Raw genomic sequence first — 15,915 nt, 5'->3', positions numbered from 1 at the left:
AACAGCGGTTTAAGCTATATTTGCTTTTTCTATAAAGATAAGTATATATTTATTGACGTGATAACTTTTTGAGTGTGCGTTAAAATACGGTCAAGCACGGCATTTCGATATAATATCTTGATGAATGTAATCTGTAAATATTAAAAGATGTATCTTATGCTAATTATAGAATTTTCATAAAGAGGAGCGTTTTACTTTAAATGCTGAATCTACGCCAATGCGTAAAATAGTTGATAATATTTTTTGTAGACCAACAGGAAGGATGTCCAGTTGACATTGGCTCAGTTGTCAGACGTCTGTATGTCGTCTGTATGAAACATGAACGCACGCATTTATTCTCTCTGTTACATAATTAGAAAATTTGCCATTTTATGATTGACATTAAGTTGTTTAATACCCGTGGGATACCTGTTGTTTAATACCGAAGGATTACCGAGGGAAGAGACAAATAGAGATAAAGAGAGAGATATGGTTTTCGTCGTGTGTTGCCGTAGGAACAGCAAATGCGACTGAGCTTTATCGCTCTTACAGCGACACGTCAAACGTAGCAGGTACCTATTATAAGTTAATGTATTATGTATCATTGCACTGTCGCACATATAGGTACGCATGTATGCATGTATGTATAGTAGAAACACACGTTAAACGTGTTTCAAGGCGATGCTGTCTCGCAACAGTACACAGCTTGAACTCATCACCATTGGAAGAATTCCTCACTACGTTCGCCATGAGTGAATCTAGTAAATCTAACACTTAACTGATCCATAGTGTCCGATAAATATATTTTGTCAGATATAATTTAAACGCGCGATAACGCCAGAGATAATTGGAGAGACGAATTTTTCACATCGCAAAAATTTACCGCGTCATTGTAGCTTATCGCTTATCTTGATGTAATAAAACGATTAAATGTAACAAGATCATCGTTTATGTATGATTTTTTTCGCATTAAAAATGCTTAATTGCACGGATTTCGTCTCATCAATTTGATTTCGATCGATCTATTAAGTACACAATTATATAATGTATTTATTATGCTCGATTTCGCTCGTCTTTCTCATTAAAGTGAAAGAGTGTGAAAACACGCGATGGAAAATTTTGATGCTGCAATGCGATAAATTGACGTTGCCACGTATTGGTATTTGTAAATTTTCTTATCTCGCTTCTCTCATTGTCGAGTCGATGCATCCAAAATTCGATTAATTCAGACGGATTAACTTTTCACACGGTTGGAGCAAATAGGCTTCATTACGGTACCTTTCAAATAAATAGGTTTAATTATGATACGTTTGTTTCGATACACTTAATTAACGATTGATAGCCTATTAGCATTGAGTATCAAAAACGATATGTATATATGTACATATATATATAAATATAAAGTCTTAGCAGGCTTCGATTTGTCTCTCCAGTTGGACAACGTGATAACATCAGGCACACTGGTAAATTTGTTTTCTTACATCGTAAGTATTCTTACTGTAGAACATTTTAATCCATATAACCATAATCCGTGCGTAATAAAAATCAGTCGAGTTTTTCGCGATTTCGGGCTGTCGTTCGATCTTTGATTGATAACATGTTATTGACAAAAATAAAATTTGACATATTAATTAACAAAGATTTATTTGTCTCGATTTAAGCAAAAAAGAAATTGCGATGATAGAATGTTTTAACAATAATTATAAGTCTGTATCGCGATTGAGATAAATATCTATCACACATTTTGCTGAATCGTCTGCCGCAATTTTTTTTCTATCAGGCTTATCGAAAATCACGACATGAGTACTTGACATTTCAAACAATTATCAAATTTTACGATAAGTATGTCCGTTACAAGACTAATTTTTTTAAAAATATATTTTCGGTGTTTTATGTCTGTTTCTGTCATTCTTTATTCTTTATGATCATAAATTCGAAAATTTTACTTATTGTATATAAACTTTAATTTAGTTTATAATTTAATAGAAAAAAGTTTAATTGATAGAAAATTAATAACAATAAGAAATCCTTTGTTCAATTTCACAACATTACTTTCTTAATACATTTTTCAATTTGGAATAATTTTTGTTAATTTAAAACTATTTTACAGAGATATAATACGTAAATATGTAAAAATTATGAATATCTTAGTATAACCAATGAATCTATCGAGATTTTAACATTATCTAGCTAATAAAACTATCTGTTACATTAAGTTGTAATTATACATTTTTCTAATATATTTATATTATTATTTACTAATTATTCAATTTTCTATTGATACTTTTCATTAATTTAGGACTATCTCATACGTAGATATTCAAGGAAATATATTTACATATTATGTAAATTAAATAATTAATTAAATATATGTAATTTTAAAGTTAACATTAACAAACTACATATTAATTAGCATTAACAAATTACAAATTGAATTTATACTTTTTTTTATTTGTTTACTGTTAGAATTAATAGATATCAAGCGTTATATTGTGAAGGCATATTTTAAACAATATCCGCACCATGTGCTTTCTCATGTATTATCAATAATGTCAATAACTAACACTTATCCAGCATAAGTGCACTAAACGAGCCAAGAGCATTTATCATTCACCCGCCGAATGAATACCCCCACGAAGAATTATGACTGTAGATAAACATTCCGCTATTGAGTTATGTATATGCGCAGCTTTGGAAAGATTCCATTTCTTCTATAACTACAGATTGAATGTGAATTTTTAAAAGCTTTGTTATGACAATAAAATACTTAATACATTTTATTTTTCTACAAATATTATACTTATTTTTTTCATCGTATAAATGCATTCTGATATAAATAATACACATTATTAAGATCACTTCTTACATTTCTTCTATTTTAGTCGCATTAATTACGTACTTGTGTACTTTTTTGCTGCTCAAAGCTTTTTTATGTTAAGACAAAATTCCAATTTGATCTCTTTTTCAGGGAACATTTATAAATATTGCACGGGGAAAATGGTGTACGTTAACGTCGCCGTTTGCCTGTCGGTTCTTCTGCTTGTGATCGGATTATCCGTGGGGCTGAGCGTGAACACTTTTAAAGGGCGAGATGCTCTCGACTCGGCGCCTCTGATCGATGGGTAATTTAATCAAATATAATCGGAGAGGCGTGTCGATAAGAAAACAAATGAATTTGACTTATCTTTATTCGATATCATTCGGCACAGTGATGTTGGTCGATAATTTCGGGTAATTCCGAAACTCTGCGAGTTACGTCAATTGAGAAATATTGACTGAATTAAATTCGATCGATTCTTCAATTGGCTGAAAATGAAAAAAACTCATTTCACTACGCATCAACATTTTCTTACGTATTCCGTCGATCTTTTTTACATATTTGTTTTGCAAATTGACGTAACACTGATATAAATGTCACATCAAAGTGTTCAAAATAATTAATTGTTATAATTTTTTATAGAATGTGAATTGAACGAGCAGATCGATATTATCGTGTACGGCATACACTTTTATCACATCTGCACCGTATGCCTCTCTTCCCCCCTGTTCTCTCACAAGCAATTAAATTTATCTACGATTATTTTATTTGCAGCCACAATGATCTACCGTACAATATCTATAGGAAGTTGAACAACCACTTATCTGCCTTCCGTTTCGAAAGCGATTTAAGCAACGACGATAGCTGGGGGAAAAACGCTTGTCCCTCGTGTTACACCGATCTGCCTCGCCTGAAAAAGGGAAAAGTGGGTGGACAGGTGAGTCACGAGACCTCGCCTGAGGAAAACCATACGAGATTAATTATCTAAAAGCCCCGCAACTTATTTGCTCCGCAATTAATAGATTAGTCATTTTATCTCGAACCGTTTTTCCCTCGCGCTCCGCGATATTTCTCTTTCACCATTTTTTTTCTTCCTCCTTTGTTTTTGCCTATCATTTTATCTTTTTTGCTGTGTATCAGCAAGAAAGTCATTATCTCAACCCCCCGCCGCGAAGGAGCCCCTATCGCGGGATTCTCTGAATCCGCGGAGAAGCTAATCCCGTTTGTTGTTTGCGCGATAATGTGCGAATCATGCGATTTTTCAGTTCTGGGTGGCGTATGTATCATGCACGTCGCAATACAAGGATTCCGTACAATTGACGTTGCGGCAGATCGATGTGATTCGGCGAATGATTAAGCGATATCCGGACAACCTGCAATTGGTCACCGACGCGGCCGACATCGAGCCCACATGGAGGAGCGGCAAAATAGCGTCCATGATAGGCGTCGAGGGCGGTCACTCCCTTGACTCGAGCCTGGCGGTTCTGAGGCTCTACCATGATCTCGGGGTTCGTTACGTTACCCTGACTCACACCTGCAACACACCGTGGTACGTCGCGGCGCGAGTGCGGCGTGTATGTACACACGGGTGCACAGAATCCTCCTCTCGTAATTAAACGAGTTAATATCCCGCGCTATTTATACGCTCGAGATCCCCTAGAGAGATGCAAATCATCGCATGATGCAAATTGATTCAACGGTCAACTCTCGGTTGTATCTCACACGAACTTTAAGAGCTCTTATCTCTCCTCCGATAACGACTGATAATATTTTGATGATATTTTTGATGTAATCTGTAAAAACGCCCAACACGTTGTTACATCTGTTTACACCTGTCTCTCAACAAAAATACTTCATTATCTCAGCCTTACCCCTTTGAATACTATTGGCGCATATATGTGTTGGAAATAAGAAGTTTATTTTGAATTGTAAATACATATGTATATGCGCTCAGATTAAGTACTATTATTTTTATTCCGACCACACAGAGCATTACTTTATTGCGTTATTTCGTACCGGAAGGATTAAATGATTGCCAAGTTTTATTTTCATTTTTGCAGGGCCGATGCGTCGACCATGAATGACGGATACGTATACAATCTGACGGAATTCGGACAGGTGAGGATTTTTACAATTGTCGTTGTCATTTTTGTTTTTAAATTTAACTTAACGCTTGGTTCACTTTATATTCTTAAATAACGAAAAATTCTGAATTATTACGCGATATATATTATAATAATGAGGTGTTAATGATTTATTGATATGATACGGCGTCCGTGTTAATCGGAAAGCATCTTTAAGATCGACGAGATATATCTAACTCTGATTAGGCGAAAACGTCAGTAGTTAATAAAGTAAAATAAAGGTACAAAGCTCTCTCTTATGTTATATAACGCTCTCGTGATCTGTATAATTTTTATCGCTCTTTAATCGCATGTTGTATCGAACGGAATAGTCCAATTGAAAATTTCAACGATCTCTGGTAACAATGGTGGTACTTGATGAATTATAGGCGGTGGTTTACGAGATGAACCGAATTGGAATGCTGATCGATCTGTCTCACGTCTCGCACAACGTCATGCGGGAGGTTCTAGCGATAACAAGGGCACCCGTCATATTTTCACATTCGTCTGCTTTCAGCGTGTGCAATCATTACAGAAATGTTCCCGATGATGTCCTGCATTTGGTCGTGAGTGCCTTCGATATTTCGCAATTTTAATTTTTCCTGGAGGAGGAGAATCGCGTGAATCACAGAAGCGCGTTCTTTCTTTACAGAAAAAGAACAATGGTGTCGTTATGGTAAACTTCTACAGCAACTTCGTGAACTGCAATTCTTCGACGAATGCAACAATGGAGGATGTCATAAGTACTGTCTTCAAATATGCAGCACGGCATATGATTTACGCAGTAATCGTAAAACTAAGAAGATAAAAATAGACACTTGAGTAGATTACCTGTACGACGAATCTTTAAAAGTCAAAGATGATAACAAGGCGCGAACAAAATACTTTATAAATAGTATTCCTTTGAACCATTGCGATTCTAAAATTTTTATTATCTGCCGATCGATCAGTTCTAGTACACGTGACTTACATATTATTAATTTTCTATGATATCAGCGTCACCTTGATTAATAATGTATTGATATATTTTCAGCACATATAAATCACATTCGAAATCTTATCGGATCGGACCACGTCGGTATCGGTGGAGATTACGACGGTGTAAGCGCGTAAGTAATTACATCGATCACATTTTAACAATGTGATTGTTACGTGATTTGTTAGTAAATGAATGCGGGTGAAATATATATGATGAAATTAATCAGAATGCCAGTGGGATTGGAAGACGTCTCCAAGTACCCCGAGCTATTCGATCGTCTTTATGAGAGCCGACAGGGAGAGCCAACGTGGACTCGGGAGGATTTGGAAAAATTGGCTGGAAGGAACCTTATACGAGTCTTTCAAGCTGCAGAAGCGGTGGGTGCAAAAATCATAACAAATACAACTATGCCGATGATAACAATGTTTTACAATGTTCTTTTATTATATTTTTGTAAAAGGTGCGGGATTCATTATCGACCGAATCACCTCATGAAGATACTATAACCGGAAAGGAATTATATATCGCACAAAAGAAAGAAGGACTTAATCCAGGCTCGTGCCAAAGCGCAATTGAGTAAGTATTATTTTATTAATTTAATTTAGTATAGAAAGAATGGCAGTTTTTTTTTATAATTTCGATATTTAAAATTCCCATATTATCATTTTAGATGGGATAACGTAAATGCAGCAGATATTGAACAATCTTTTAGTTTCAGTGGTATTACAAATAGCGCGATGTATCGAAAACTTGAGGTAGATGGATGTTAAAACAGAAATCGCGTGGAAACATGTGTAAAACAATATGTGATATTTCATTAACACATAATTAAAAAGCAAAGTATAAAAATCTTGGATAATATTATGACGGTATCATTTAGTCTCCTTCATACTCGATTGACTCTAATATAAATAAAAAATATTATGAAATATCTGGAGTAAAAAGATAATATGCTATTTTTAGAAGATGATATGCTATTTCTAAAAATACTTTCGCATCATTTAAAGATTTTCAAGATTTTTTACAAATTAAGATTAGCATGCTATTATAAGTGATAAATAAATAATTTTTCTAATATAAACTGCAGATTGTTTATTTTCGAAAGAGAGAGAACAAGATATATAAATTAAGACATACTTATTTTCTGTATTTGAAGATATCTTTCTCCTAGGATTACTTTTTATTCAAGTATTTTGTTATTTGTTAATTTTCTATCTCGAGATGTAAATGCAAGATATAATCATTCTAATTGAAAACGTATTGATAAAGATCAATGAAAAATACTTTTACTTTAAAACAATTAGGCAAATTCTGATAATCATTAGTTAATTATAACAACATGTAATAAAAAACTCTTTTATTTTAAACTCTTTCATAAAATATTTCATTCTTTTATATAACATTTTGTATTTTTCTTTTCATAAAAATAATTTAAAACTTAACATTACATCTTAAATTAACATCATCTAACATGCTATTTATATAATTATATACATGAAAAAAAACTTACTTTCATATTACAAAAATCATAAAGATAATATTGTTAATAATATTATCTGTTACTATTAACGAAAGATCCACAATCATCAATATATTTACATTTATATAATAAAAGAGATTATATAGATATATTGAGATATATATTGAGATAGTATGTAGTAATTATCACAACATAAAAGGTCTAACTTAACTTACAAAGAACTCGTATATTATCTTAATTTTAATTACTAATTCAATTTGTCAGCGATTTTCAATATAATGTTCTCTTTCGATTGGCTTGGACCACTCTATGGATCTTTGCATCAGTTTGATCTCCATCGCTAAATTTTTCCTGAAAATATTAGAATATTTCATTAAGTTATGAAACAAAATTAGATTAAATTGTATGAATATAACAAGAGGCTTTACACAAGAGGCTAAATAGAACAACTTATAAAAAGTTAGAAACTTTTTATTTAAATAATATCTATATTAAAAAATGTAAAATAAAATGACACACATTGGAAAAAGAGATCAATAAACTAATACTAACCATTGGCTTTTTCTAATAAACGGTATGACCTGTGGAGCTGGAAATCCATTGAACGCGGTACACAGACATAAAGTGTAAGAACCTACGTCTTCCCAAACCAGCCAATCACCGATGTGAAATTCCGGCAATAATACATCTTTAACAATTACATCGTACGAATCGCAAGTTGGTCCCCATAAGGTCGCAGGAAATTTCTCGTCGCTTATCGGCTACGTAAATTAACAATAAATTATTTTACATTAACAAAAAGAAATTTTGCGCACACGACATATTCAAACGTGGTTATATATGCACCTCAAAAAGAGGTTGTGGCACTCTAGCTTTGATGCCCACTATTTCATCTAGAAACGAATTGTACGTGCCGACATTCGCGTAATACATCCTCATAAAGTTGCCGTTTTTGAAAACGGTCTTCTTGGAGTGTAAGTAAGAGGCTAGGGTAAAAGCCGAGTCAACGTAGTATCTTCCGGGCTCGCTGATAACTTTTATGCTAGGATCGAGATCTTGGATTGCGTCGTTAATAATATTGGCAAGCTAAAGAGATTTAAAGATGAGTTAACTAGACGAAGCAAATCAGGAATACGAAACATGCGAGAAAAGCGTACCTTGTCGATATTCGTTCCTCTCTGACCGGGAAAGCCGCCACCGATATCGATCATTTGCACATCTTTGCAGCCCAACGATTTGGCGATCGCGATCAATTGTCTGCAAATTCCAATGCCCCTGCTATATGCTTTCAGTTCGCCACACGGGCTACCAGGGTGAAAACTAAAGCCGTGCAAGGTGAGACCGAGGTCCCTCGTAAGTTGTATTAGCCGCACAGCATCCTCATCCGGTTCGCAGCCGAACTTCAACCCGAGATCGCAATCCGAGTTCTTCGCGTCGCATCGTATACGTATTACTATCCTGTTGGATCATCGCGGGAAGTTATTATATAACGCTCAGAAGAATGAAAAGATAAAAAGAAAGAACGGAGTTTCTGTTCGTAGTTACAATGCGAATTGCAATAATTTCACGCACTCACTTGGCCTCAGGGTAAAGATCCTTTATTTTCAAAAGTTCTAATTCGCTATCGGCGGTTATTTGGTCAACGTTCATTTTCTTGGCATACTTGATATGAGACGGAGTTTTGTACGGATTCGCGAATATGATCCGGTCGGCTTGTACACCGTACTGCATCACTTGCCTGATTTCTTGCTATGATGACATATTACATATACATTACATTGTTAAAATTAATTAAATTAATCATCGTTTTATATTTAGCAGTGAAAAAGATACCACATAAATAATTATAGAGATTTCTCTTTATCATTAATTTTTTATTTTAATTTATAAAAGATTAATTTAAAGAAAAAAATATTTGACGCAAAAAGTAATAATCAAGCTACATTTTACAGCATTATGGCAAAAATTTTATAATCAAATGAGCGAATAACAGAAGTTTTAAAATACTGAAGACTATGATTACGCGATGAAAGGCGCCAATAACTTACCTCGGACGCGCAGTCAAAGCCAGTATTTAAAGCTGCCAGTATTTTAATTACATTAGGGTCAGGATTGCATTTAACCGCTGAAATCAATTTAGCGCAAAGTGAAAAACTTCAATTCTTTTGTTGCAAATTTAAGTGACATTGACGAGAGAAAGAAAGTAGTTGTTTTTAAAGTTGACATACCGTAATGAGGAGTAACTCTCGGAATTTTGGTAACCCACTCGCGATGTTTGTTAATGATATCACCAATATCCACAATGTAGAAAGCGTCTTCCTGGGTTGTCATGCCAATTAAAGTTTTGATAACGTCCATGTTGTCCGCCGTGTCGTCGAAGACCTTAATTTCGTTGAAATCGCCGGGGGACATGTTTGCGAGCTTGATACTTCCGATACTGACACGAATCTGAAGTAACAAAGCCTCCGCGCGTAATGCGGCTGTCCGGAGAAGTGAAACTGCTTAACTACTTATAAGCGGTCCGAGGTACTGTGATAAGCATTGCTTGAATATGATCGCAGTCCATCTCACGTTTGTTCAACGATAAGATTCGCGGTCCCTCCGCTGGAGGTGGAATTTCTTTTTTACGATGACGCAAATTATATAAAAGGGATTCACATTAATGATCTGTTATTATCGTCAGGCACGTAAACAACTTTGCCTCTTGTGGAAAATTATGAGATTTGCATGCCATGTGTGCGCGGGTGTGGAAATTTTACTAGGTGGGGCGAGATTTATTTCCGTCTACGGAAGCTATTCTGAGTGGGGAACCGGAGAAATCCCCCGCGATGATGCGTTTACCTGATACGAAAACCACCTTGCACGAAAAAAACGGTTCTGCGGCTGTAATGTTTAAAAATTTAGCTTGCTACAATTTGAAAATAATTTTGTTGTGTACAACAAAGTAATTACGTAGGATAAAATTAGTTAGCAAAATGTCAAAACTTTTTGGAACGTTGCTTGTCATGCTTAACTATTCTACATATAATTATTTTAATACTGCAATTATATTTAAATTTGTATCCTGTTAAATTTTTAATTATTTCAGTAAAACCGTTTGTTTTGTGCGGGAGCCAAATGCCATTCATACTTTCCTCCTCCTTTCTCTTTCTTGTTTAACATACACATTTACTCATAGTGTGTAACGAATTTAAGTTTCATGAAAGATCTACAGATTTTGATCACAGAAATTATAAAATAGAATAGAATAAAACCAAAAGTATTGTTTATCCATAGAAGCTTTACTAAAAAGTTACACAAAAAAAATAAAAAAACAAAATGACAACGTCAATGTTATTTCACAAAATATATTCACTGACTTTTTCCATACCAAAAAGCAATGATATCATGACATATGATTTGTTATACATTGTTGTGAAATATGTAGCGCAACAATATATAAAAAGATTAGATTAGATTACTTAATAGATAGATTTCACAAATATTTATAAAATATTCAAATTATTATAAATGTTTGATTGACAAATTTTTTATAAACATTGTATGTTGGGTCATCTAAAAAGTAATTATATTTTGTCTAAGTTACTTCCTTACAACAATAATTTAAAAACTGAACTGTCATTTAACATTAAATGCGTCATCTATGCTTTATCGCTATCCACATAAAATTAGCAAAACGTGTGTTTGCATAACGTCACGCATAATTGCGTATGCTAGCTCTCTACGCGTTGTAATGTGTTTGCTCGCTTTTTCTGGATATCCAAAGTCGCATGTTGATTTGACGACACTCAATGTGATCGCTTCTACTGAAAAAAAATCTTCAAACGACAAAATTGAATTTGTTTACATTCAATTCGATTCGATCATTTACAGATTTTTTCCGGTTGTTGCTTTTGGTTTCGTTTCAGCAGTTTTTTTTACCTTAGCTAGTAACCGCTTTTTTGTTGCTTTTGTTATCTCCCTTTTATTATTTTTGTCCATTTCCGCAATAATTTTTTTTTCTTTTCTGCACGTGCAGTTGACTTAGGCTGCGTTCCGATATTTATTCAATACTGAATGTCAATACTGAAAATCTACAGTATATATATATGAAACTATTTTCAGTACTGGCAGTGAATATCAGAACGCAGCCTTAGTTAATGATGATGAAGAATAAATACGATGGCGTCGTTCCAATATTACAGATGATCCAAAGAAATAGTTAGATTTGAAAGCAAAGCAAAAGAAAAAGAGTCACAAAAAAGCTGCCATTTGTGGTTGGAATAGCGGCTTGCGACCCCTTTTTTTCTTCTGCTTTGTTTTCAAATCTAACTCTTTCTTCGGACATCTGTAATATAATATTGAATATTTTCTCAGAATGAGATCTTCAATACGATTCAATTTTTACATGTTTTACTGACAAATATGCAATGTACAAATATTAATTTTTTATTTATATTGTACTATAATTGTTTTGTTATTTGCAATAATTTAATTTATTTAATCATGCTATTTGAATTTATAATATAAATAATTAAAAATTAATTTTGAAACTGCTATATGACATCGTACAAATCCTGACGTGTTGAGCATTTTCGTGTTGCCGAAGGTGGGCGGCGGCTTCTTATATTGTTTCTTCGGGTTCGACATTTCTTTAATAACATTAATAACAATTATTAGACAGGGATCCCTTTTCTCGAACAACAGGTTACACGAAATTCCAAGTATTAACACGCAAATGTTTGACTTACGCGAATAACTGGTGGTTAAATTGTATTTGAAATTGATGGGCAAAGACTAGATGGCAGCTGTGTAGCGATTCCATGCCTGAGCGCCGAGAACATTCACGTATGTACACGTCGCGTTCCGCGAATTACTAACGGCGTCCCATAATTATGCTGTAAATACGCGCGTGTGCCCGAGAACAGTGTCCCGAATCGCATCCCCGGAAACGCAAGCATCGATCAACTAGGCGCGTCTGACGCGGCACGAGGAATCCCCGACGAGCGCGTTTACCCGAGTCGCCAGCAGTCCGGCAGCAAAATGGCAGCGAGCGACTCTAACACGGATGACAGCCTCTATCCGATCGCGGTTCTCATCGACGAATTAAAAAATGAGGATGTCCAGGTAACCGCCGCACAATCACGATGAATAATACTTCTTTGCTTCTCTTCCCGTCCTCTTTGAAGGTCGTTTTTTCTCGCCCAGTCACCAAAGGGAATGCACCGAGATAGCGGCATTCCAAACAGAGGCTGCAGCTTTTTTTGAACTACGAAGATAATACGTGTACGATAGTACAGATCGTAATTATCGAAGCACGATTGAGGGAGAAAGAAGTCCAATTGAAACCAAAAATTCCACACCTCTAAAGTACTCTGAAGCAACAACCCGCTTTTGATCCCTATTACTGAAATCATAATTTTTGTTACAGTTACGTCTCAATTCCATCAAGAAGCTATCGACGATCGCGCTCGCCCTAGGGGTTGAACGGACACGGAGCGAGCTAATACCATTTTTAACAGAGACAATTTACGATGAGGATGAGGTTCTTCTTGCACTGGCCGAACAGTTGGGTACATTCACTCCTCTCGTCGGTGGACCAGAATACGTGCATTGCTTATTGGTAATAACAAATCTATTTTAGATATAATAAAATTAAAATCTTATTCCAAGCTTAAATCTTATTGTAAAAGTATAAAGAGCGTCAATAGTAAATTAAACACTTTCACATAGTTATATGTCACTCTGGAGAATGTACTTGAAATTTTAAAATCTTAAATACAAGATTGAGCAAAATACTTTTTTAAGATCAGTTTTTGTTCTGTCTATTGAAGAAATAATTTGTTTGTTTGTTTTTTTTAAGCCACCATTGGAATCTTTGGCTATTGTGGAGGAAACAGTGGTTCGTGACAAAGCTGTGGAATCCTTACGGAATATTGCAGCCCAGCACAGTCCTGCAGATCTAGAGGAGCACTTTGTGCCATTGGTACAACGCTTGGCTTCAGGAGATTGGTTCACGTCAAGAACATCGGCATGTGGATTGTTCAGTGTTTGTTATCCAAGGGTGAGCCCAGCCATCAAAGGTAATTTTCTTATAATTTTTATAAATTTGTGCTAGTTCAGTTTTTAAATGAATATAATGATTATAACGTTTTGCGCATTCAAATATTGCAGCGGAATTACGAAATCACTTTCGTAGCTTGTGCCAGGATGACACACCTATGGCGCGACGATCAGCCGCTTCTAAATTAGGCGAATTTGCTAAAGTTGTAGAAATCGAGTATCTTAAATCCGATTTAATACCAATGTTTGTTATACTTGCTCAGGACGAACAAGTAGGTGCATTAGAACAATGAAACTTTATAAATCCTCTATCTTGTCAGTCAGATTGTTATATGGGGCAACTTATAATTTTACAGGATTCAGTTCGTCTTTTGGCCGTCGAAGCTTGCGTCAGTATTGCAGCGTTATTACAACAAGAGGATGTTGAGCAATTGGTTATGCCTACGCTTCGACAATGCGCCAGTGATCAATCATGGCGTGTTCGTTACATGGTGGCAGATAAGTTTACAGATGTATGTATCGTATTTAAGAAATTTCTATCTAATGTAAACAAAATATGGGTTATTATTTATCAAACTCTTTTACTCGTCATTTTCTCTTTATAATAATAATAATTATTTATTTCTCTTCAGCATTACGTTATTTTCTCTTTAAGAAACTTTTATATATATATATATATATATATATATATATATATTTGAGATATTTTAAGAAAATTTTTATCATATTATAAATTATATATTTAAATATTTTTGCAGCTTCAAAAGGCTGTTGGTCCAGAAATAACAAAAACGGATCTTGTGCCAGCATTTCAAGTTTTATTGAAAGATATTGAAGCGGAGGTGCGGGCTGCAGCTGCTGATAAAGTCCGCGATTTCTGTCAAAATCTTGATCAATTTAATCAGGAGTCTATAATAATGACAAATATATTGCCCATTGTTAAAGAACTCGTAGCAGATCCTAACCAGCATGTTAAGTCAGCTTTGGCAAGTGTAATCATGGGATTAAGTCCCATACTCGGCAAACATAAGTAAGAAAAAAAATTTTTATTTAGCAATATACTGAAATATAAAGCAATATTATAACAATTAACTGATAACTTTTTTATATTTTTGCAGCACGATTGAACATCTGTTGCCTTTATTCTTGTCCCAGCTCAGAGACGAGTGTCCTGAGGTGCGACTCAATATCATTAGTAACCTAGAATGTGTCAATGAAGTTATTGGCATACAACAACTCTCGCAATCTCTTTTACCTGCCATCGTAGAGTTAGCCGAGGATTCTAAGTGGCGTGTACGACTAGCTATCATCGAGTAATTATATTTATTTTCGTCTAAATCGAGTAGAGAAAAAATTTTTGCTCTTATGTGCTAATGGATTGAATTTCAGGTATATGCCATTGCTAGCCGGCCAACTTGGTGTGGAATTTTTTGATGAGAAATTAAATTCCCTATGTATGACATGGTTGGTGGATCATGTTTATGCGATTCGAGAAGCAGCTACGTTAAATCTGAAAAAATTGGTAGAAAAGTTTGGGCCTGATTGGGCACAAAATACAGTGATACCCAAAGTTCTCGCTATGTCTAGAGATCAGAATTATCTTCATAGAATGACATGCTTGTTCTGCATCAATGTAAGTTAGATTTTATTATATTGTGTGTTGTTTTAAAATGGCAATAATAATCATAATATTTAAAGTGTGAATTTATATAATTTTTATAATAGGTTTTAGCTGAAGTATGTGGTCCAGAGATAACGACAAAGGTGATGCTTCCAACTGTACTGACAATGGCTACCGATAATGTTGCAAATGTAAGATTTAATGTCGCTAAGACTCTGCAGCGAATTGGACCCTTCCTCGAACCCTCAGCAGTCCAAACTCAAGTAAAACCCATCCTTGATAAATTGAATACTGATAGCGACGTTGATGTGAAATATTTTGCTTCAGAAGCAATTGCTGGGATTGCAGGTAAACATATCGCTATATTACATTTTATTATGGATATATGACTTTTATCTTATTAAAATATAACGAATGTATATATATACATATATATATGAATGCTGCATGCTTATTTCTAGTTTGTCTTTTTGTAAAAAGTCAATTTATTTTAGAATTGCTAATTTTTTCAGATTTTCTAATTTAGTCTTAATTATGATAACGTTTCAGCGTAGGTTGAACGACACAGCGCATTTATCACTTATCTAATAATATTTAACTTAAATTTGAGAGAAAAAGAAATAACATGCCACAATATTTCACTTACAAACTCATGGCAACAGGTAATAATATGCACGATCAAGGCAGACTTTGACAAGGAGATATACAAATTATAATTAGTAGATTATATTAAATCGTACTTTAAGTTACGTTGTATTTGTATACCTATAATTACAGTAATAAGTACAATATTCGATTTAATTGGTAACATGTATTTCTCATATATATTTAAGTAACTGTCTTAAAAAAATAATATAATGATAATAAAAAAGA

The 15,915-nt window shown here is 34.3% G+C and overlaps 3 protein-coding genes across 8 annotated transcripts; 2 read left to right on the top strand and 1 right to left on the bottom strand.

Annotated features, from left to right (window-relative positions):
- Nucleotides 1-293: 293 nt before the first annotated feature.
- Nucleotides 294-8,922, top strand: LOC105836937 (dipeptidase 1). 4 transcript variants are annotated; one of them, XM_012681332.3, is made up of 12 exons: nt 650-740; nt 1,413-1,463; nt 2,948-3,101; nt 3,572-3,734; nt 4,063-4,346; nt 4,858-4,915; nt 5,310-5,486; nt 5,573-5,663; nt 5,954-6,029; nt 6,126-6,276; nt 6,360-6,475; nt 8,672-8,922. In XM_012681332.3, the coding sequence occupies exons 1-12, from the start codon at nt 728-730 to the stop codon at nt 8,694-8,696; spliced, it is 1,359 nt and encodes a 452-aa protein (XP_012536786.1). In that variant the 5' UTR covers nt 650-727; the 3' UTR covers nt 8,697-8,922. The 4 variants fall into 4 exon arrangements, with proteins under 4 accessions (XP_012536787.1, XP_012536786.1, XP_012536783.1 ...); XM_012681329.3 differs by lacking the exon at nt 8,672-8,922 and adding an exon at nt 6,570-6,748 and having other exon boundaries at nt 651-740; XM_012681330.3 differs by lacking the exon at nt 8,672-8,922 and adding an exon at nt 6,570-6,748 and having other exon boundaries at nt 671-740; nt 1,413-1,442.
- LOC105836938 (ornithine decarboxylase 1) lies at nt 6,914-12,245 on the bottom strand. The gene is made up of 8 exons (XM_012681334.3): nt 12,110-12,245; nt 9,608-12,010; nt 9,428-9,504; nt 8,956-9,128; nt 8,537-8,837; nt 8,226-8,465; nt 7,932-8,140; nt 6,914-7,730 (listed from the first exon to the last, which is right to left on the bottom strand). Exons 2-8 carry the CDS (start codon nt 9,789-9,791, stop codon nt 7,640-7,642), a joined length of 1,275 nt encoding a protein of 424 aa, XP_012536788.1. The 5' UTR covers nt 9,792-12,010; nt 12,110-12,245; the 3' UTR covers nt 6,914-7,639.
- LOC105836934 (serine/threonine-protein phosphatase 2A 65 kDa regulatory subunit A alpha isoform) lies at nt 12,208-15,915 on the top strand. 3 transcript variants are annotated; one of them, XM_036287965.1, is made up of 10 exons: nt 12,208-12,485; nt 12,790-12,981; nt 13,222-13,441; nt 13,533-13,693; nt 13,778-13,933; nt 14,180-14,451; nt 14,540-14,734; nt 14,811-15,054; nt 15,147-15,390; nt 15,555-15,915. In XM_036287965.1, the coding sequence occupies exons 1-10, from the start codon at nt 12,402-12,404 to the stop codon at nt 15,566-15,568; spliced, it is 1,782 nt and encodes a 593-aa protein (XP_036143858.1). In that variant the 5' UTR covers nt 12,208-12,401; the 3' UTR covers nt 15,569-15,915. The 3 variants fall into 3 exon arrangements, with proteins under 3 accessions (XP_036143858.1, XP_012536781.1, XP_012536780.1); XM_012681327.3 differs by having other exon boundaries at nt 12,209-12,485; nt 15,597-15,915; XM_012681326.3 differs by having other exon boundaries at nt 12,209-12,485; nt 15,592-15,915.

Source organism: Monomorium pharaonis, chromosome 1 (assembly GCF_013373865.1).
Source record: "Monomorium pharaonis isolate MP-MQ-018 chromosome 1, ASM1337386v2, whole genome shotgun sequence".
Lineage (NCBI taxonomy): Eukaryota > Metazoa > Arthropoda > Insecta > Hymenoptera > Formicidae > Monomorium > Monomorium pharaonis.
Note: the sequence above shows the minus strand (reverse complement) of the source record. Positions and strands in the feature narration are given on the sequence as shown.